The 23,313-nt window shown below is 47.1% G+C and overlaps 1 protein-coding gene across 1 annotated transcript; it reads right to left on the bottom strand.

Annotated features, from left to right (window-relative positions):
- Positions 1-4,881: 4,881 nt before the first annotated feature.
- LOC134737804 (putative uncharacterized protein LINC02898) lies at positions 4,882-22,834 on the bottom strand. The gene is given in 4 exon segments (XM_063648784.1): positions 4,882-8,108; positions 16,975-17,065; positions 22,523-22,659; positions 22,661-22,834. Coding segments are annotated over 4 exon segments (696 nt in total). The 3' UTR covers positions 4,882-7,814.
- Between the last annotated feature and the right edge of the window lie 479 nt (positions 22,835-23,313).

Below are 23,313 nucleotides of genomic sequence, written 5' to 3'. Positions count from 1 at the left end.
TGTGTCCACGGCTGAGAACTCATGCACATTGGAATCACCTGAAAACCTGTTAAAAAACTGCTTGCCTCCCACCCTCAGAAATTCTGATTTAATTGGTATGAGGTGTGGCCTGAGCATTGGGATTTTTAAAAGCTCTCCAGATGATTTTCATGTGCAGTGAAGTTTGAAAACCCCAGCTACGCACACTTTAATAGAGTCCAAATCTCCTGGGGATTTTACTAAACTGGAGATGCTGGGGTGAGGCCTGAGAGTCTACGTGTCTAACAAGTCCCAGGTGATACGATGCTGCTGGTCTTCATACAACGCTTTGATTAGTAAGGTCCTAGATCAATGGGTCTCAAGACGGGATATACAGTGGAATTACCCGGGGAGCCTTAACAACTACCTTAGCCCGGGTCCCACCCCAGAGATTCTGATGTAATCTGGCTGAGGTGGGGCCTGGACATCAGGATTGTAAAAGCTCCCCAGGTGATTCTTATATGCAGCCAAGGTTGAGAACCTTGGCTGTAGACCAACATCTAGGCGTCATTTTACAAGTGGCCCTGTGACCCGCAGTGGGGAATACCACTCTCCACAAGCCTTTCTGACTCACCTCCGTTCCCTGCCCCAGCTGGCAGAAGATACTTTCTTCCCCTGCCTCAGAAGGCCATGCCCTCTAGTAAAAATTCCCTTTCTCCCACTCCGGGCTGAAGAAAGCCTCTAATTCCCAGCTCAGTTGCAGAAGAGAGATGATTGCCACAATACCCTGAAAGTGTTTCTGGTCAGGCCTGCCCACTTGGCCTTCCTCAACTTTACCTCTGATTACCAACCGTTCCCCCTGCTCAAGTGGCATTCTCTAAGGCCGCCTCTGCCAGAGGAGCCGCGTAAGGCCACCTCTGCCAGAGGAGTACACGTCACCTGCCAGTCAGTCACAAGCAAAGAAGAGAAGTTCTGTGCTTTGACAGAACACTATCAATCACAGGTGCTGAGCCGTTTTCATTACTTAGCCGTTCCCAGGCCAGTTAGTTAACATATAACCTCTCCCCTCTCCTACCTCATCCCTTTGAAATGGAGTTGTGGTGACGCATGAAACAAGATGTGGCCTGCAGAGAACCAAAAGGAAAACGTGAAATTGAGGAAATTATGACTCTATTTTGGGTGTAATTTCCATGAAATTATTTATGAATCTTTTTTTTTCCCTAAGGGGTGGCCATAAATATCATCTTTAATGCATCTTCATTAGTAGCTTTCATCTTCTGATGGGCCTGCATCTTTTGTTGGAAGTTGGATGTTGTTGGTAGAAATGTTAAGTCCACATCTTAGGTGTACGGAGTTTGTATAAAATATGAACTCTAATGTGTAGAATTTGCAGGTCGCTGAAGTGTCACAGTCTACTGAAATGGGTCTGGAATCAATAAGGTACACTTCAAACTCAATTGTATTTAATTTTCATTGCTACCTAGAGGAAAGCCTCGCATGGCCCTACACGCATGAAATTAAACATGAAAGCCCATCTGAAGTGTAGAAGCGATACTTAAAATGACCTGTAAATAGAGCAAAACATGGCAGCCCAGCCCATCGCAATATTATCATTCATTTCTCTTTCCATAGTGGAGGTGACGGCCCCCATAAGAAAATCAGAAGAGACATGAGCACATTGCAGATCTAAAGGAGAGCTAAGTGTTTTCGGTTACACACCAGCAGGGCTTCCCTCTCTGGAGAGCCCTAGAGTCTCTTCCAAGTGGAAAATCACACTCTGTCCTTCAGCCTGAGAGTGAAGAGAGAAGGCAAGTAAAACAAAGACCTCCTGAACTTGGCCAACACCCTACCCCTGCTGCCTCCCACCCCACCCAGCTCCGTTCCTTGGCCAGTGAGATAATGGAAGGTTCAGCCCTTGCAGCTGACGTGGGGTGGGGAGCAGACACCCACTCTGGGCACTTCCAGCCGACACTGACCTTTCAGTCATGGAAACATTCCCCAGACCGACACTAATCGGGGGCACATCTGGTGTTTGGACTGCATCCAGATGGGGGTTTGTGTTAGTCGAGTCAGCATGATAACCCGCTGGGGAGGGAGGGAGGGGAGAGGACACAGCAGCTGAGAGCAATCCCCATCCTTGGCTGTGTGAGGGAGAGGTGGTCATGCTGCAGCCAGTGAGTCATAGACTAGAGACCACCTAATCCCTGTCCACCCCTGCTCTCCCTGCTCCCTCCAACAGAGGACAAAACTGGATCCACCCAGAGAGCCAACTCGCCAGAGTTCCACAACTGGTCAGCAGCAGACTACGATCTCAGTGTGCCGGCTCCCACTCTATTGCACTGCCCACTTTCTACACTCTCTCAAAGTGTAGTGTGTTATTTCAGGATAAAATATGTGCCAAGGTGATGAAAAGAATCCAGCTGTTTCTTCTCTTTTACTTCCTGTGATTTGTAAAAGCATAAGACGATTTTCCAAGACAGTGACAAACCACCATCACTCACACCCATTCCACCCACCCCAATTCTTTCATCGTAGCTTCTTTTCTGGATTTGGAAGAGGAGACCGCCCTTTCTGACTGGTTCATGGACTTTGTCAGAAATCAACACAATGTCTTATCTCCCATCCCTAGAACAAGCGACTGCAATTGGGAATAAGACTTCATAGTATCGAAGGTCCACCCACACAGGTCAGGAATGACAAAGGGTCTTGGCCAGCTCTCAGCCTCTGCCTTTACAAAGTCTGACACCTGTTGCAGTCACGAATTGCACTGCTAAAGAGGTAATCAAGCAAACCAAAGCCAGGATAAAAGGGATTATGTCTCCACTCACCCACACAGAAGGCTGTCTCCAACTGCAGAAGGAAGTTCTTTCCATGGCTGCTGGAGCACCCTCCCCACTTGTGGGCACCATGGTTCAAGTCTGCCCCAGTGATCCTCTCCTGTATAAACCTCCAGGTACAGATTATGGAAATCAAGAATCTCATCCAGCTGCTCAAATAACAAAGAGGTTGGCAGGATCTTCTAGTATGAATAATTGTAACTGCAGAGATCTGTTCAGCCTTAACCCTTTGTTATAAACCTACAGAGAAACAAGGAAGCAACCCAGGTAGAATCAAGACAATGGTCAATGGTCAGCTTCCCAAGGTAGGTTTCAGCTTCCACATTAACTAATCAGCTTGCAGAGCTTGCAGCACCTTCTACATCCAGCCTCTATACAAAGGGCAACTATCATCCACCAACCAATTTAGTCCTCTTCTGGAAGAATCAGAAAGGAAAAATGTCTTCACTCCATTTCTCCTACCCTCCTCAAGATCACCTCCCTCCCCAAACCCCTCGCTTCTGTTGTCCTCTCTAAGGAATATGCTTTATCCACTCCGACGGGCAGGACAGTGGTAACTGAGACAGGAGAATGACCCTCTTCCTTGCTTTAGGGAAGTTATCAGTTCTACCCTCCTCAGGAAGCTCTGTGATCTCTGAGAAGAAGCTCACAGACACCATCACTCTACCTAAGCCAGTTAGGGTCTCTGCTGGTGCCAGCCCCTTTTTTCCCCACCAATGAGTTGGTACAAAGCCATTTCACGTTCCATGCCAAACCAGTAATTCGCAACACTCATCAAAATCTGCCTCTGTCCACTGACTCAGCACTCCTGCTTTCCTAGCATAGCCAACCTCCCTAACACCCTGACATCCTGGCCTTCAGCTTCACTGTTTACATCACATGAGAGATTTGGGTTTCGAAACCCAATTCCCTCTGAAGAAAGTATGCAGATGATTCATCTTCTCTGAAAAAAACTACCCATTTTGGCCTTGATATCCATGCCAAAAAGCTCCTGAGATGGGGCTCAGAGAGGACAGAGTGGGGGAGTCCTGTTACAATAGGAGACCACTGTCTCAGTTTCCAAATGAAAAAGATGACACGCTGTTCTTGGGCACTGCTTCGCCAGGGTGTCCTGCAGAAACCAAGGAAGCTTCCATCCTGGAGCCACTGTGGACGCAGCCTTGGATCACCGTGGAGCCCCAGACCACACTGACTCCTCCCTGTCTCCGTGTCTAACCCCCTCCCACACTGAGAGATCTGACCCACCACAGACATCCCCTCTGGCCTCCCGAGTGGTTTCTTCAGCACAGCTTCCAGAGCCAAATTAAACGTTCACTCTATGTCTATAGACAAAAAGAGTTTTGACTAAACTCTGTGTTTTAGAGAGGGAGTTAAATGCTGTTAACTTTTTAGGGGTGGGCGAGAGGGATGACAAATAACAACTTGTCTGAATGTTTTACATTTCTCCCCACTGCCTCAAGAAAGTTCACAACGAGGTCATCCATGATAAGGAGTAAGACCTCCCAGCCAGACTGTCCCTCAGCCCCCAGAGGACACTCCACAGAGATATGCTAACTGGACTTGGAGACTGGCTCACACTCCAGAGATAAGTGTGGAGCAGGGGTGCACAGAGCGGGGCCAAGGTCCCAGGGACAGAATGTCTAGGAGGGAGATTGGGGTGAGGGTAATCCAATGCAATTACAGTGGCAGCTCAACATTCAAGGAAGGGGGAAGAAAGGAACAGTCCCTGTCACGTCAGATGTGCAGCAGAGATGGTAAGCTCCAAAATTTGAGGCTTTGGCTGCTGGAAAGTTTTAGGGGCAGAGATAAGAAGACATAATAGACTTTGAGGGTTTACTACACACTAGATGCTCTATACATTTATTTATTTATTTTCTCTTATTTCTTTGTGTAACTCTTATAACAATCTTATGAAAACGGAAACCCTCACATACCCATTTTACAGATGAGAAAAGTGACAATTTTGAGAGGATAGCTAAGGATAGCTAGTAAATAAAGGAGCTGGGACCTAAACCAAAGCCTATCTAACCAGAGTATACACTCTTTTTTTTCCAGTGTAATTTTTTTTAATTTTTATTTTACTTTAAGTTCTGGGATACATGTGCAGAAGGTATGGTTTGTTACATAGGTATATGTGTGCCATAGTGGATTGCTGCACCTATCAACCCGTCATCTAGGTTTAAGCCCCACATGCATTAGCTATTTGTGCTGATGCTCTCCCTCCCCTCCCCACACCAGACAGGCCTTGGTGTGTGATGTTCCCCTCCCTGTGTCCATGTGTTCTCATTGTTCAGCTCCCACTTATGAGTGAGAACATGTGGTATTTGGTTTTCTGTTCCTGTGTTAGTTTGCTGAGGATGATGGCTTCCAGCTTCATCCATGTCCCTGCAAAGGACATGATCTCATTCCTTCTTAGGGCTGCATAGTATTCCATGGTATATATGTACCATATTTTCTTTATCCAGTCTATCATTGATGGCATTTGGGTTAGTTCCATGTCTTTGCTATTGTAAATAGGAGTGTACACTCTTGACCACTACACTGGAGCAACAGGCCCTAGAAATAGTGACCATATTCATTAACCAACTAGAAACTAGTATGTGGAGGGTATTGGGAGGAGGCTTAAGACTCTGAAAGATAGTCTGGCTTCATTTTAACTAGGGAATTAATCATCCATTCCATGCAGCACCATTTTCAGAAAAGGCATTCCCTGGTGCTCACCCTAAGTGTTTGTATTCTATGGCTAGATAGGCCAGTGTATAACCACTCCTTTTTTCAACACTTCTTCCAACAAAAACAAAACAGAGCACGGTGAGCTGAGCTTATTATACTCCTTACCACAGGCCTCTGATGTTCTATCTGTTAGTAGGATACCAATCCATGGCTCCTCACTTTCTAGGAGTCTCGGAGGAGACAGTAGGCCCTGGAGACACCCATGATACAAAACCAGAGCAAAATGAAGATGCTCCACTCACCTCTCCCCTCATTCTTGCCCAGAAATTTGCTCTATCTTCCCCATTTTTTGCCCTGCCCACATTACCCACCACAATTAGACAAAAGGCTTCAAGAAGTCTGCAGAGGGGCAGGATGAGGGCAGGGGTCAGCTTTTCTCTTTCAGTTGTTTTCTGATTACTTTAGACTTGGTCCAGCCAGGAAGAATCCATCACTCTCAGCAGGCAGTGGGTGGGGAGAGGTACCAGCAGACTTAGAAGTATATATGGAATGTATTAAACCGTGGTGCAAAAAGAAAGGCCTGAGAAGCTAAACCAAAGAGGGAGATGCAGTTGCACAAAGTTAGGGGATTGAAGGAGCCCCCAAGGTACCAGAAGGTCCAACATAGTAAGAATTTTAAGAGGTGATAAAGGTAACTTGCTGTCAAAAGAGGCAGATATTACTAAAGAAACAAGTGAAATTGATTCCTTTCTCAAACCACCATAAAGGTGAATGGCTACCAGATGGTCAAACAGAAATACCTGTCCACAGGCTGCCGGGGAGAAAAATAAATGCAAGAAGAAATCAGATCCTCCTCTGAGCAGGTGAGCAGGAAATTAAAATATCTGTACACTGACCACAAAGCAAGACCACACATGGTCATGAAGAGGCTGTTCGGAAGATGGCAAGAGTGTAAGTTAGCGTCTATCCTGTCTGCTGGCCCATACCCAGAGAGCCTAGTCACAAACCTCCCAGTGTCAGAGGGAAAAGCCTTTGCTGAAAACCCAGCAGTACCAACAGGAAAAAAGATGGGACAGCAGAGACTCAGGCCACTACGGGAAAACCTAGCTCACATCCTAGAACAGTCATTGGTCCAAGTAACAATTCCTTGAGCACTTGCTATGTGCCAGGCCCTTGGCCGGGAGCTTTTTAAGTGTTTTTCTAAGTGTAGGCAGTTTCCGAAATGGCTCTCAGTGATTCTTGCCTCCCATGTAATCCCTTCCTCTAAGCCTGGGGTGGACTTAGGGACTTGGTTCTAATGAATGGAATATGTTAAGAGTGATGGGGTGTCACTTACTCCCATCAAAAAATCTCCCTGGATTTGTGCTTCATAGACTCCCATCTCTCCACTCCAGACATGCCTTTCAGATTCTGGGCATCAGTGAGTAAATCTTCTTCCTCTCTTTGAATAATCATCTCTTCTGTGGGCTTGTTGCTACATTTCTCCCAGAAGATACACACATACACACACACACACACACACACACACAGAGCATGCACGCACACCATTACACTAGGAGGAGGAGGGAGCTCAGCCTCCTCTTGCCATTGTCCTGCTCCTTCCCAATCAATCTCCTGCCAACCACAAATTAGCATTACACAGGCATTTACAGTGCAGCCTCCAGGGATAGATAGAAGCTGCTAATCCTTAAGAAGGGGAGCTGGTACAATAGCAAGTGGCCTGTAGCCTCATCCCCGCTCATGGGGTGTTCCTGTGCAGCACATCTTGCTCCTTTGTGAGCTGGCCAAGTCAACCACAGATGGTGGAGTCACTGGGCCTTGGGCAAAGAGGAGACACTGGAAATCTAAGGAGCACCAAGCTTTGCAAATGCCTGCATGACACACTGTTCGATGACTCTATTTATCCCCAGCAGATGATCCCTTTGGGATAGATTCCTTCTCAGAGCTTCCAGCCTGGTCTTTTGTCAGTGCACCCTTCCATTTTCCATTTCTACTGGTTAACATTAATGAATGGCTCCAACTGGGACCAATCCAGGGCATGAAATCCCCTGGGGGGTCAAGTCTGTAGTTCCCACCTGCTCCACCCTCTCAGCAACTTGGATTAACAAAGCCGGGGTTTGTTTTGTTTTATTTTTCTTAAGGGATTGATTTGGCCCTCTGAAGTATGATTGAAATTCCTGATCCCAAAGGAAGGCAGCCCTGGCTGGGTTCCCAGGGTCGTTTCTATCCCCAGGCACGGTCTACAGGTACCCCAGGGGCCTCTGATTGCAACTCTGCCTGCTGAAATCCCAAGAGCTGGCTCTTGCAGCAGCCTCCTCTGAGGCTCCCTGCTCAGTTCCTGGGCCCTTATCCTGCAGCTGGGTCTGGAAATCGGAGGAGCTTGCAAGAGGCAAAGCCTCTTATCACAAACATTTCCTGCCTATTCCCGCCTGACCCCGCATACCATAGCCCTTCCCTGGCTAGTTGGGCCACCAACGCAGCCCTCACACAAAAGACTTGAAAGGCAGGGTCCCCAGACTCGTCTCTACTCCAGATTCTTCTCCATCCACACTGTCTCCTTTCTCCAGGGAGCTCACAGGCTCTTCCAGGCCACCCAAATGGTTCAGTCGCTGAAAAGCATGGAAGGAATTCAGGTGGAACCTGCAAGAAAGAGGACAAAAGGCTGGTAGGATTTCTAGTTCAAATAGAAGATGTGACTCACAGCTGGAGTTGGGCCCACCTCCCTGAGGACCCCACTGTGCTATCTCTGACAAAGACATGGAGACAGAGTTGAGAGAAAGGCCTGCACACCTGTGCGTGTGTGTGTGTGCATGTCCCTGGCATCCCCATGTTGTGGCCTCCCCATGTTGTGCTGCAAGTGGGGCTGAAGCCGGATGGACTGTTGATGGTGTGTGCTGAAGGACCAGGAGCCAGGGCCAGAGGGTCTAGCAAGCCCAACCCAGCTGTGCTCAGCAGGTCACTGAATTCCACAGCCTCTCTCCCCTCCCCACACCTGGGGCACCCTAGTCCCCCCCCTTCCCCCGGCCTACACTGGCCGCCTCTCTGCCTCCTGCCCCCAGCTCACTGTGTGGTCCAAGCCCTCTGCCACAAGAAGAGCCAGGGAGGGAGGGATGGGCCTGCGTGTTTACAGTCAAGCATAACTGAGCCTTTATTTTAAATAAATAAAACTTTTAGCTAGTTTTTATTTTCCCTTTCTTTCCAAAAGCAGTTTTGTCCCTCCTCCTCCTCCTCCTCATCATCATCATCATCATGGCTGAGAATTTATCTGTGGGGCCACCCAGGGAGGGGCTGTGGGAGGAGGGAGGAATAGAGGCCAGACTGACCCTGATGTTTCACATCTTCTCAGGCCGTGTGAAGTTCTCTCTCTCTCTCTCTCTCTCTCTCTCTCTCTCTCTCTCAATCTCATCCTCACAGAGCCCCAAGGTTCTTATGAATTCAGGGATGTCCAGGCCTGAGGAATAGAGACTAAACGGGAAGCCCCAGCTTCATCGTCAGCATGTTGTCCATCTGTTCTCCCTAATCACACGGTTGCCCACCCCCCATATGAAATTGCCATCCATCTGTCTTCCTCTTTGGTCTGTCATCTCTCTGTCTCCCCTCTTGGACCCTCATCCATCTGTCCTTCCCATGGGACACCGTCTTTCAAGGTCTCTTCTGGGTTGTCATAAATCCGCCTTCCCCATGGGATGTTCCATCTGCCTATTACCCCATTGACCTGTCATTCCATCCAATCCCCTTGATCACCCTTTTTTGTCCATCTGTCTCCTCCCATAGGACTTACTTTTGCCCATCTGTCTCCCTGAATGGGGCCAGCAATGGTGAGTCTCTGAGGCAAGGGAACAGTTGGGATTCTCTTCTGGTTTTGATCCCAGCAACCACAACTAGTAAGCTACCATCAATCAAGTGTCTATGTGCCATACACTCTACATACATTATTCCCTTTTGCCCTCCAACAGCCACGTAAGTGCTTATTTCCCTATTTTACCAGAAGGAAACTGAGGCTCAGAAGGGTTAAGTGTCTTGCCCAAGGTCACACAGCTCCTAATGGAGACATGGGGTAAAAAACTGGCTCTGCCAGTATGGAGTGGGGGTGAGGACACAGTCTTCTTACTCCACCCCCAGAATGTAAGACTCCCCTTCCCCTGGCCTCTCTGCACATTTAATTTACACTTTGCTGCTGGATGTTTTCAGACTGATGAAGTTTCCTCCCTGCCCTGGCTCTGCACAAAAAAGTGAGGGAAGAAAAGCAGCCAGATGTGAGAGCATTTTGAAGGTCTTTTTGGGGGGATGGAGAGTGATGTTAAATAAACATCCAATGGTATTCTTTCTGCAAAACGATCCATTTTCATGGCACCCAGGAGTTCGTCCAAGGGTCTCTGGGTCACTGGGGAAAAGTATTCCGTGTGTTTTGGCTCCATATTCTTCTATTGGCCACAAAGAGCTAATTCTTCCAATTAATGAAATCAGCACCACTGATGGAGATGTACTGACAAATTATTTTCAAGATGAATATATTCACACCCATGGTGGGACTGATTGGCCTGAAGGATTTGGAGGCTATAGAATGAAGGTCCCCCTGCCCACCAAAGACACTGAGGTCATTCATGGTGGCCGGGATGTTGGCCACCACCTCAAGGGACGCCTCTCTCCGCTGGAGCCATGGAGACTGGACTGGGTTGTCTGTGTGGAAGGGCTGCCTATCAATGGGCTTCTGTATGGCCTCAGCAGGTCCCCAGCACCCCCCACCCCCCACTGCCCCAGCCAAGTCCCCTTCAGGGCCTGGTCTGAAGGGCCTATTCAGCATTTAGGACTCCCTGATGGGAAGTCAAAGAGAGACAGACAGATGCTTCCGTGGAGCTGGGGAAAAGCTAGAAGCCTGGAGAAAAGCTAGAAGCCTGGAGACAGGAAGGGAAGCTTGAAGCCACCAGGGAGGAGCCCAGAGAGAAGAAAAAAGGCAGGCCGGAGGTCCTATAGGGTAAGAAAGAGAAGAGGGGAGGAGGGGAGGCTGTGGGAGGGAAGAGAAGGGGTGGGAGAACCAGAGGAGGGGGAGGAGGCCGGAAGGAGGCCTCCAGGCCAAGGGAGAGATCCCAGTTGGGAGACAGACCAGAGCCGGAAAGCAGTGTGGGATTTTTAAGCCACAGATTTAATTTCCTGATGATATTTTTTTCATGCTGATATTAGCAGCATTTTTCATTCCCCAAGCAGATCTGCCACTCATGAAAAAGTGATCCAGAGTGAGCTGGGTGATGGGCCCAGTTTGAACCTGAACAGACCCATCAGGATAGCCCAAAGTCAAGGCAATATGTCCTCTCTTTTTCTAACCACTAGAGACTAAGGACAAATTTTGCTTCTGGCTGGTCTTGGAGGAGGGGGAAAGAACAGTTTCTAGGCAGCTCTGGTGAATAAGTGACAATCCAAATTCAAGGGCTAAATGATCTCTGTTTATCATCTTTTTGGTTTCTGTTTTCCTGTGTGGACCCTGACTGAATCAGTATTCTGAGCTTTGAAAGTTATAAGTTAAGAGCTAAAGAAACCGGCCGGGCGTGGTGGCTCACGCCTATAATCCCAGCACTTTGGGAGGCCGAGGCGGGCAGATCATGAGGTCAGGAGATCGAGACCATGGTGAAACCCCGTCTCTACTAAAAATATAAAAGATTAGCCAGGGGCAGTGGCAGGAGCCTGTAGTCCCAGCTACTCGGGAGGCTGAGGCAAGAGAATGGTGTGAACCTGGTAGGCGGAGCTTATAGTGAGCCGAGATCACGCCACTGCACTCCAGACTGGGCAACAGAGCAAGACTCTGTCTCAAAAAAAAAAAAAAAAAGAAAGAAACCAAAGCCCAACTTTCTCCAGGGCATCTTTTACCACTACCACCAAGCCATCTTTCTAAAGCCTTATTTTCCTGCTTTAAAATCCATCTGTGCAGCCCTGTGCTTACTAAATAAAGTCTACACCCTTGAGCCAGAAAAGCAATGCCCTCTAGAACCCAGCTGCTCCAAGTGTGGTCCAAGACCAGCTGCCTTGGCATCACCAGGGGCCATGCCATGGACCTGCTGAATCACCAGGCAACCCTCGTGAGGTGACAGCATGAGAAGCCCTGCTTCTTACTGCTTCAGACCCACTCCAGACAATCTCCTGCTGCTGCCATGGAGGAGGGCTACTTCCCCAGCAAACTGGAAGTATAAAAGTCTTCAAATATACCTTTCGCTTATCCAGTTCGGAGTACTGGTTCCTGACTTTCCTTCATCTTAAAGATGCCTCCCCTTGAGGAAATCTCACCCACATTTTAAGACCCAACTCAAATGCCATCTCTTCCAAGGATCCTCCCCTTCTCACTGTTCCCTTTCCTTGCCGGAGTCTAGAACTTCTAAGGCAGTTTGTTTGAATCTCCCTTGGAGTGCTTTCTACCTTTTGTCTTGCATTTTGATTACTCATGTACTTATCAAGGGTCAGCATTGTGTAGTGTTTTGCAGGGTTTCCTGGGTTCAAATCCTTGTCCCATGGCTTCCTAACTATGACACCAAACAAGTGCTTAATCTCTTTGGACCTCAGTCTTCTCATCTGTAAAATGGGAGTAATAATGACACCTACTCATAGAGTTGTTGTAAGGATTTTTAAAATATATTTATTGAATACCTATGTGCCAAGCAATGGAGATACAAATGTGACCAAAACCATATAGTTCTGTTCTTATAGTGGATTATAGTGCTTGTAAAGTGTTTAAAACATAGCGAGTGCTCAATAAATTTTAGCTATTATTATGCCTTATCACATTCACCATACCCTGGACATTTGTGTAAGGTAGGGAGCATGCTTTACGTCTCTATAAAGATACGTAGGTGTTATAGCCCCAACATCTAACACAGAGCTTGGCATACAGTGTGCGCTCAAAAAGTGATTGTCAACTGACTGAGATGACCCAAAGAACAAGGTTCTTAATTGCACAGGAAATGAGAGCTGTCATCCCTAAAACTCAGAGCTTACCCAACATGGCAGTCTTCCCAAGGCTGACTGTTTTGTGCCCCTTTTCCTAGAACCGTAATTTGTTTAATCAATGATTGCTGTTGTTTTTCTAATAATCACTGGTTAAAAGTTCTGTTTCCTCAATGTGGTTTCCATGCCGTTCTCTTATTGGTTTCTTTCTGTGTCCCACTCCCAGCTTCCCCTCTGAAAGCTCAATGTTATGTTTTGGGGTGGGTTTTTAGGGGAGCATGTGAAATATTTCAACTGGACATAGTATTTATTTTATTTTTAACTTCTTTGTATAACTTAATCAATTGTCTCATTAACATTCTTTTGACTCCCCCAAAAAATGGTTTCTTAAAATTCTTATTCTGTGTTTTCATCTCCAGGGGAACACTTTGGCTGGGTTTTCTACCAAGAATGACACAATTCTTTCCATAGCTACATAGAGGCAGAATTTGAAAAACAAGAGAGTTGTATTGGTCCAGCTCTATTGCCTTAGTCCTATGCCCCAAAGAATTCCTCATACACACAAGCCCCCAACTCTCCCACTGGCCACATTTCCCAATGCTGGCCTTTATTAAAAATGTTCTCTTTCTGGTTAAATCCTAATGGAAAGTGAAATAAACACCATTTAAAAAGCTCTTTCAAGATGAGGTTCATTCCAGAGTCCAGTTGCCTTGAATTACTATGATCCCTGACATATCACTGTTTCCTTCAGACTCAGTTGTCGTACTTTTTTTATTTCAATCAACAAGCATTTTAAATTTCCTTTCACATTTCCTTGTGGTGATCTGGTTTGGTTGATTTCTCCTATCGTTTTTTCAGGATGGGGTCTCACTCTGTCACCCAGACTGGAGTACAGTGGCGCAATCATAGCTCACTGCAGCCTTGAATCCTGAGGTCAAACGATCCTCCCACCTCAGCCACTCAAGTAGCTGGGATTGCAGGTGCAGACCACCATGCCTGCTTCTTGTTTGGTTTAGAGGCAATTCAAATATCATATGTCTCCTATGGTTCTGTCCCATCTACAATTTGCATGTCTCAATCTTCTTTTTTATTATCCACAGGCAAAATATTATTCAGTGCAAGCTCCTTCCACCCTGATAGAAGAAGATTTTCCCCTGCATTGTCTTAGCTTTAAGAAAGGGAGAAAAAGACAAGTAAAGTCACTTGTTTGGGATTTCAAGGAACTGGGGAAAAAATGGAACCTCCAGCAAGTGGGAATGTGATCTACATGGGAAAATCTCTGAGAAGACACCTGCTCTTCCATTGGTCTTTGTCTCTGAGGCTCCTGGAGCTGCAGCCTCATAGGAGTGGCTTCTTGTTGGAAACTGGGGCAAAAAAGCACAGCATTGGTAAGGACAGAGGGCTCTGTCTGTGGAAAAAGGACAATCGGCGAACTTTTGAGCCCAGGAGCAGGGCAAGGCTTCCAATGTGAGCTAGACGTCTGGAAACTCAATCTCACCTAGAGTATCAGTTACCTCACAGACTCAGACCCACTCCTGCATAAAGGGCGGCAGTAGCCGGGCGGGCCTCTGACATGAAACTCTCTGTTCACTTCTTAATTAACTCTAAGAAATGTATGTCAGAGTCTCTTAGAAAGGGAAATTGTTCTGCCCAGTAGAAGGACAGAGGTGTCATCAAGATAAGAGTTTGAGTATGACAAAAATATCAAGAGCTTCCCAAGTCTGCCTTGGCCCAGAGAATTAAACATCCGTGGGGTCACTCTTTAGATCATGGGACCATTGCTCCCTGCCAAATTTCTGCTCAGGGCTTGTTTTCCAAAGAGAGTCATAAGAGCTACCCTTGCCCTGCCTACTGTTTTGGTATCCAACATCCTTGGTACTCAAGCATGAAAATATGAGGAACTCTCAGATCCTGATTCTACATACTTTGGTAATTCCAGATATGCACCTGAATTACAGAATCCTATTTAACATCTGAGTGTGAATTCTCTCCCCATTCACTCTGAGCCTGCCACCAGACTAGCCCTCTCTAAGCTTTCGTTCATGTATTCTCCATCAGCATTTAGTATAAAACTACCAGTATGCTTGACACTACTCTAGGGACTTGAGGTACAAACAGGCCCAAGACATGATCTATGCCCTCAAAGGGTTTATTTTCTAGCAGGGAATACAAATGTATGGATTAATAATAGCAGCTACTGTTTATTAAGCCCTTATGAAATGCTTTTTCTTTTAGTGACACCGTGTCACTATGTTACCCAAGCTGGAGAGCAATGACCATACAAAGGCATGATCATAGCTCCTCAAACTGCTTGGCTCAAGCAACCCTCCTGCGTCAGCCTCTTGGGTAGCTGGGACTACAGGCACACACCACTGCACCCTGCACATGATATGCTTTTGATAAACATCGAGCTAAGTAGTTGTAGTAGACAGCCTCTAAAACAGGCCATAATGATCTTCTCCTGAAATTCACATGCTTGTGTAGCACCCTTCGACATTGACTAGGGCTGGTATAAATAATAGGATCTATGGAAATAACAGTACATGACCTCTGAGGCCAGGACATAAATGATAATGCAGCTTCCACCTTGCTCTCTCTTGGATCATTCACTCTAGGGGACTCCGGATGCTATCTGGTGAAGACACTCAGGAAGCCCTATCCTGTGGGAAGGTCCACATGGAGAGGAACTGAGGCTGCCCACCAATAACCAGCGAGGAATTGAAACCTTCCGCCCATAGCCATGTGACTGAGTCATCTTGGAAACAGTGCCTCCAGCCACAGACAAGCCTTCAGATGACTGTAGTCCCATCTAACATTGCGACTGCATCCTCATGAGAAACCTCAAGGCAGAACCACCCAGCTAAGTGGCTCCCAAATTCCTGACCCACAGACAGGAAACAGTGTTTATTGTTAGTTTAAGCCACTAGATTCGAGGGTAATTTGCCATGCAGCAATAGATAACTAATACGGTGCTTTGCATTCATTTTCTATTGACTCTTCATGCCAGTCCTAGTGGGTATTTATTATTATCCCAACTTTACAAATGAGGACACTGAGATTTAGAAAGGTTATAGTAAGAGGCAAAGTCACAGCTAAATAGCAAAGTCTTCTGAACTTCAAACTCTGTGTCCTTAACCTCTATGTAATAAAATGATTTTGGTGCAAATGCAGAAGTCTGTACAGGGAAAAAAAGGTCACAATGGGAGTAGTGAGCTCTACCTGGGAAGTCTGGAATTGGAGGGGAGGAGGAGGCAGGGAAGACTTGTTAAAGGGTATCAGACTTGCAATGAAAAGGAAGGATGAGCAGATGTTCACCAGGTGGGCAGCAAGGAAAAGGATTCCAGATGGAGCAGCATGAGCAGGGGCACGGAGGCATCAAATAGCCTGTGTTCAGAACCTCTGGAGTTTCCAGACCTGGAAGAACTGAGGCCTTGTGGCTTGTACATAAGAGGATACTCTTGGTTCTTGCCCAAGGTTTATTCTTACAGTCACAGGACAGAACCCTGTGCCCACCAAATAGTTAGCACCTTTCCTACAAACTACTGTCCCAATCTCTTCTCTTGATTAACTTAAATCCCCATTCATTCCCCATTTCTTTCCTAGGTCATTTCTCTTTTTTTTTTTTTTTGAGACGGAGTCTCAATCTGTCACCAGGCTGGAGTACAGTGATGTGATCTCAGCTCACTGCAACCTCTGCCTCCTGGGTTCAAGCGATTCTCCTGTCTCAGCCTCCCAAGTAGCTGGGACTACAGGCATGCGCCACCACACCCAGCTAATTTTTGTATTTTTAGTAGAGACGGAGTTTCACCATGTTAGCCAGGATGGTCTCCATCTCTTGACCTTGTGATCCGCCCGCCTTGGCCTCCCAAAGTGCTGGGATTACAGGGATGAGCCACTGTGCCTGGCCGGTCAGTTCTCTTTTAAAGACCCAGCTTTCTGGCATCCCCATCATGCATACCACTGTTCTTTTTGGCAGGCAATTCTTGCTCCTTACAAAAATGTGGTTAGGATGCTTATATTTGAATTCATATCTCTTATCTACTGCAAAATACCATGTAAACTTTACTTTCTTCTTTAGCAGGGTCACAGGAATGGAAAATTAGGGAGATTCATGGGACCAAGTGTATTGGATTATAGAAAGGTGCTTTTAACTTTTATTAGGTTAGTGTAAAAGTAATTGCGGTTTTTGCCATTATTTTCATTGAAAATAAACAATTACTTTTGCACCAACTAATTAATACCTTTTCTCATAGCAGCCTTCTGGATCCTTGGTGGATTATAAATTAGAGACGCACAATATAAGGAATTAGTAGATGGTTTAATAACAGTATCCACACTCCAAAAATATTAAACATGGGTTGATGTCAAGGCCTAGAGGACAATCTATATTGGCATGACCAATAGTTCTGCCCTCAGCCCTCTCCCAGGCAACATCGTTTAAACCAATAACTTAAATGAAGATGTAGAAAGCAGTTTTACTAAATTACCTAATGGTTGAAAGGGGTAGGTAGCAACCGCATGAGACGGCAGAACTAAAACTATGTCTCCCAAAAGGCTAACATGGGTCAAGACTTACCAAGACATCTTTACCTGACATGTAAAGTCCTTTATTTGAGTTCCAAAAGTAACTGCACAAATACACAATGAGGGTTTCTGACTCAGGGTAACTGTAAAAGGGAAGAACATTAAAGAGTTTTAGCTCTAGTTGAATGAAAGCGAAGACACAGCCTGCACTAGGGGAGAGAGAATGAGGGACAGTTGGATTCTGAAGGTTTACTGCTGAGATTCGACAGCCTCACCACCAACCCCGGGCTGTATTTAGTAACTCACACTCTACTCCATTAAATGTGTTTGGGTTTCCAGCCCCCTCCCCGTGGCCCTCACCCCAGACTGAGCCAGGAGCCCTTAGAAGGTAATGAGAACACTGAGAGCTTGGGAGTCTGGGAAGAGCTTGGAAACGAGAGCGCTCAGAGCCTCTCCCAGCGCGGCCCTATCCCTGCTGATAAGGCTGAGAGCAAAGCTGGCTGACAAGTGATTGGAAACAGGAGTTCTCAAACCCTTTAACTGTTTCCTACCCTGCTCGTGTGCTGGAGTCTCCATCTCCCGTGGCTTTCCCCTCTCTGTATCAGGGCTCTCTGCTCCCCCAACCAGGCTTTCCGTCTACTCCTCCTTTTGTCCTGATGCGTACTGAATGCTGTCCTTCTGCCTGAAAAGCAGTCACTTCCACCACCAAAGATGCAGGCTGCCCAGAGAAGTCAGCCAGTCCCTCTGGTCCAGACCCTACCAAGCTCACTTAAATGACCACACCCGTGCTTGTCCAGAGCTGCTGTTCAGCAAGCAGCAGGAACCTACCAGGGGATTGTTGGTCCTGTTTGGTGTTTGGGGTTTCTAGGAGCGGAGACCCCAGGGCAAGTCTCAGTAGCCTAAGTCCGGAGCCATTCTCAGCTGCCCCTGCTGCCTGGGGAACCCTATCAAAGGACTTCAGGGGTCACCCCCTTAAGCCAGACCTGATTTTGCTGGGTGATCCTAAAGGCCATCCAGTCACTTAGATATTGCCTGCTTCATGGACAGGCCTCTCATAGGCATAGACGACGAGGGGTCTGTCCGTGACAGTGGCCAGCATGACTGAAGCTAAGAGGTAAGCGTCCCTCCTTACCCTGGGGAGGGGCATTAAGGAAAAGCCAGGCTTAAGAGTCACAGTAATTAAGTGTAAAAGAAGCTTCCTTCAGTAGAATGGAATTCAGATAAACTGCCATTATCATGCAAAGCAGCTTTGCACCTAAAAGCCCTTACTCAAACAGGCAGTTTAATTAAATCCCTAATCTCCTCTGGCCTATTTGACCCCTTCTCTCCTCCTCTTATCCCCTTACCACCCCGACCCCCTGCCTCAGCCCCACCCTCACCTTCAAGATTCCATTTAAAACACCCCACCTGTAAGTGTGCAAAATCTACCCAAAAAAGGTGGGTCTGGAGTCCTCTTTAGGGTTTGGTTGCTGTGTCTTAGGGGTTAGCTCCCTGAGGCTCAGACAGCTCTGATTTGGGTGCTGGATGCTGGCAGCAAGGGTGAGCATGATGGTGGTGATTCCCACAATGGCCATGGTGAAATGAAGTGAGGGTTGTCAGCATCACACTCCCACTGGTTCCTGCTCAGCCCCAGGAAGCTGATGCCCATTTATAACCCACCCCATGCCATGAAAAGTCTGCAGTCTCCCTCTCCATAGTAAGTGTGAAGAAGCCCTAACAGGCTTGGATGTTAGGACTCTGCTGTTAAACCAGAAGAGACAGGGATGGAGAAATTGACCTGTCCATGGGCATCTCCATTTCTGAGGCTGCACTGGCGGCTGCTATGAAGCCTAGGAGGGATGCTAAACCTGTTAGTGAGATTTGCAGGGAAAAGCCTGGAGCTATGATTTGGAGTTTAGACTACCTGCTGTAGGTAGGGGGAGAGGTTAACAGAAGGAAGACTGGAATGGGGTGGGAGGGTGATGAGACTGAAGACTGGAATGGGGTGGGAGGGTGACGAGACTGAAGTGCACTGATAAAGAAAAACCTAATAGTACCTTCTGACGTCTGCAAAGTGTTTTAGAAGTTTGTGCCTTCATTCAGAAAAAGAAAGAAAGAAAATCACGTATAGAATGCCAGGCACCATGGCATGCTTCTCTCTTCAATTTGAACCTTGTAAAGTAAATCTCCCTCCCTCCCCACTCCACACACAGGACAAAAAAACTGTGATGCAAGGAGGTGAAGTGACTTTCCCAGAGGCACACAACTCATGACTGGCAGAGCGAGGATTCAAACGCTGGCCTGCCTTCCTGAAAATCGATGCTCTTTCTGCTAAACCACAGATCACCCACAAGGATTACAATGTTGGAGCAGAGATTAACCACCCAAGAATACTCATGGCACCGTAGGCCAAACTCCATCTCTTCTCTCTCATGCAGCAAGAAAGTTTCCATCTCAAAACAAGCCATTTCCTCTGAGCAGGGGTCTCAGCAGGGATGAGAAAATCAGGCCCTCAGCCCTGTGGATGCAGGCCAAGGGCTTGTGGAAGGCTTCTTGGGGTTCAAACCCAGGGGAATAAAGAGTCCCGGAGGAAACTTTTCTTTGCAGGAAAGAAGTGTCCAGGGCCGTGGTGGGGGAGGCGGCATCTGTAAGTCACATAACAAACACCAGACCTCTCCATTTTATACCTCATTCCTTTGGTGGGGGCAAGCAGTGGAGCCATCTCTATTTGGCAAACAGTGAAACTCAAATCACCATGAACTCTGCACTTTTTCTGTTAATTGTGTGAACTTCACTGTGACTGGAGAATGCATGGACCTGTATTAGAGGAAGTTATATTTCTGGAATATTACATATATATCTGTGCAATATATCAATTATATGGAATATATATTTTGAATATATTATATATAATAATATATGGGAAAATATATTATTCCCATATATTAGGAATATATAATATAATCCTAATATATATAATAATGTATATTATATCTTATATTTCCTTGCATTGTGGGTTTTCTTTGCAAAGAGTAGATACCCTTTTGGGAGGTTCCAATAAATCTTATGAATAAATGACTGAAGCTGGCGGTGTTTGAGGCAGCACAATACCCAGCCCCTGAGGAAGCTCCTAAGCCATTCAATTCTCCAGCCCTGAGCTGGTTCTGCCCAGCCGGCACTGTCAGTTTGTGGCCACCTCGCTCCAAGCCAGGTATGTCCAAAGGTCGTGGACTTGGAATAGCAGGTGCTACTGTTTTGACTTCAGAAAGACAGCCTGGGACCAAAGAATCCTCCATAGCTTCAGGGCTGATGTGGGTGGGTTAAGAAAGTAGGATTTTGGATGAGATCTGTTACAGGGTCCTTTGTCTCTCTTATAGCAAAGAAAACTGAGAAGAATTTTAAAAAGCTGCCTTGGTCTCCAGAATCCCTCTGGAAGCAGATGGCATGTCAACAGGTTCCAGGGCAGGCTCCAGAGGCCCCAGACCTGGGAGCCTTATTGGAATGTAATTAACCTAAGTGCTGGCTGTTAGGATGAAAAGGCAGGAATGCAATTACAGAAGGAGCATGAGGTGAGCTTTCATTGATTAACCTGTCCTGTCTGATTCCATTCCCTACTGAGGTGATTTTGGGGGCCCTGAGGGTTGCCTTGTGCCCTCGGGGTTATGAGAAAGGAAAACAGTCACTGCAGAAAGTGAATACCTAAAACAGAGTTCAGGAGGCCTGTGTGAACCCCCAAAATTGCCTGGAAAATGCACTTGTGCAAAATGCAAAATGCACATTTTCGAGGAAGAGGCTGGACACCCTTATCACTTGCTTGAAGGGGTCTGCAGCCCCCAAAGTGTTAAGAATCTCTGTGCTAGAGGAGCGAAAGCTGAGCACAGTTGCTAGAGTAGGACCTCAGGAAAAGTCCCTTCAGTTTTCAACTCCAAATGGCCATCATCCATCTGGGTTCAGTTCTGGCTCTACCACTTACCAGCAAGTCACTTAGCCTCTCTGCGCCTCAGTTTCATCTGTAAAATGAGGGACATCCCAGGGTTCATAAGATAATTGAATGATATGCAAATACAAAACTTTTTTTTTTTGGACAGAGTCTCGCTCTGTCACTGAGGCTAGAGTGCAGTGGCGCGATCTTGGCTCACTGCAACCTCTGCCTCCTGAGTTCAAGTGATTCTCCTGCTTCAGCTTCCCGAGTAGCTAGGATTATAGGTGCCTGCCACGATGCCCGGCTAATTCTTGTATTTTTAGTAGAGACGGGTTTCACTATGTTGGCCAGGCTGGTCTCGAACTTCTGACATCAGGTGATCTGCCTGTCTCGGCCTCCCAAAGTGCTGAGATTACAGGCGTGAGCCACCATGCCAGTCAGAATGCAAAACTCTTTTTATCCTTCTTGCTCTGTCACCAGGCTGGAGTGCAGTGGCATGATCTTGGCTGGCTGCAACCTCCGCCTCCCAGGTTCAAGCGATTCTCCCACCTTAGACTCTTGAGTAGCTGGGATTACAGGTGCCCACCAGCAGGTGTGGCTAATTTTGGTATTTTTAGCAGAGAGGGGGTTTCACCATGTTGGCCAGGTTGGTCTCGAACTCCTGACCTCAGGTGATCTGCCCACCTCTGCCTCCCAAAGTGCTGTGATTACAGGCATGAGCCACTTTGCCCAGCCAAAACTCTTAACCCAACATCGAGCCCTTGGTAAGCACTCAATAAATGGAAGCCATTTTGATTATGATTATCAAAGTCCAGAACATAAAGTGGACTGTGTACATGCACTCTTTAGGAGCAGTCTTTTGGCCCCAAACTAGATTCTATGGGAATTCCCAGGTAAGATGCTCCTCCAAAATGAAGTGAAGCCACGTGACCCACAGTCTTTAAACATCGCTTCCTCAAACCCTCCCCCAGTAGGGTATTTTTCCCCCAGAGGCACGGGGATCTGGCCACACTGTAAGACAAACTTCTGGAAGTGGGGGCACATCAAGCATCTGGGTGGTGCCGGTGCCTGGGCCTGAGCTGAAGTCTTCACCAGCCTGCACCTTTTGGGGAAGCTTCTGACAATTTCGATTACCAAAATCTTCCTGCCTTTTGGGATAATACAGTCAAATGCTCCATTGAGACAGACTTCTGCATCTTTACAGGCCCTAGAATGAGACCAACCCAAGGCCCAGCACCTGCAGAATGTCCAATGTGGAACCAGGAAGGAAAAACTAAACCACTCCTTTTCCCCTTTTCCCAACACACCCTTCTCTCCTCCCAGATCCTTGGAGCTCTCCGCACTCAGAACCTACAAGCTGCCCGGGGTCTTCCAGACCAGCCCCAATTGCTTCCAGCCTCCTTCCTCCAGCACACCCCTGCAGCCTTGGGCCACTGATCCTAAGCCAAAGCTTCCCCAACCTCTGGGCTCAGAAGCAGGTGTAATCCCAACTCCAGCAGGGAATTCCAGAGGTGAACGTCATGGGAGAATCTTTAATCTTTGGGTCCCAGGAGAGAAGATACCCAAAGAGCAGGGAGCAGAAGCCAGCTCCAGGCTATACATTTGTTTATTTATCAATCATTCATTTATGCATTAATCATTCATTCCCCCCACCCATCAATCATTCATCTGCTTATTTATTCATTCAATGTGTTTGTACCTTGTCCTTGCTTTGGTTACCACAGATGTTGGTCCTCTCCTGCTTTGATCTGTCCCCTGTTTCTCTGGCAGCTGCACAGCAGAAGCCTTCTCATGTCCCTTGTTGGGTACTTGGCTGAGAGGGTGTCTCCCTCTCTCTCAGAGGTGCCTGAGGAAAATCAAAGGGACAGTGCAGAGCTGTCTGCTGCCTGCAAGTTCCCTTCCATTGCAAAATCCAGCCTTCTGGTCCGTGGGTCAGTGGGAGAGATTGGGAGGGGCTGCAGAGGGGTCTCCAGGGCCAATCGAGGAATAATGGTCTGGACATCCTCACCATGTGTGAGCTCTGGCTGTTTTAAAAAAACAAAACAAAACAAAAAAACAATATGCTGGTCTTTCTGGGAGAAAGGGGACTGCAGGAGACTCTAAGCCTCTGTGCCTGCTTCTGAGGCCTGAGCTCAGCACTTTGGGAGGCCCAGAGAACACGATATGGGAAAACCTGGGGCTGGAGTTTCAGAGGCCTAAGCTGTGAGCCTTCTGACAGGTCTCCCATCTTCCATCCTTCCATCTACCCGACCCCGTAAAGTCTGTTCTCAACCAGCAGCCAGAGATCCTTTAGTAAAAGACCACGTCCTGCCTCTGCTCAAAACCCTGCCCTGACTTTCAGTTCTCTCGGAGCAAAAGCCAAGGCCCCACTTGATGGGGTCCCCCTCATCTCCCACTCACTCCCTCCATTCAGCCCCCACTGGCCCCATCCTTCCCGAACTCACCAGCCACACTCCTACCTTAGGGCTTTTGCTATAGTTGTTTCTTCTG

Source organism: Pongo pygmaeus, chromosome 12, assembly GCF_028885625.2.
Source record: "Pongo pygmaeus isolate AG05252 chromosome 12, NHGRI_mPonPyg2-v2.0_pri, whole genome shotgun sequence".
NCBI lineage: Eukaryota > Metazoa > Chordata > Mammalia > Primates > Hominidae > Pongo > Pongo pygmaeus.
Note: the sequence above shows the minus strand (reverse complement) of the source record. Positions and strands in the feature narration are given on the sequence as shown.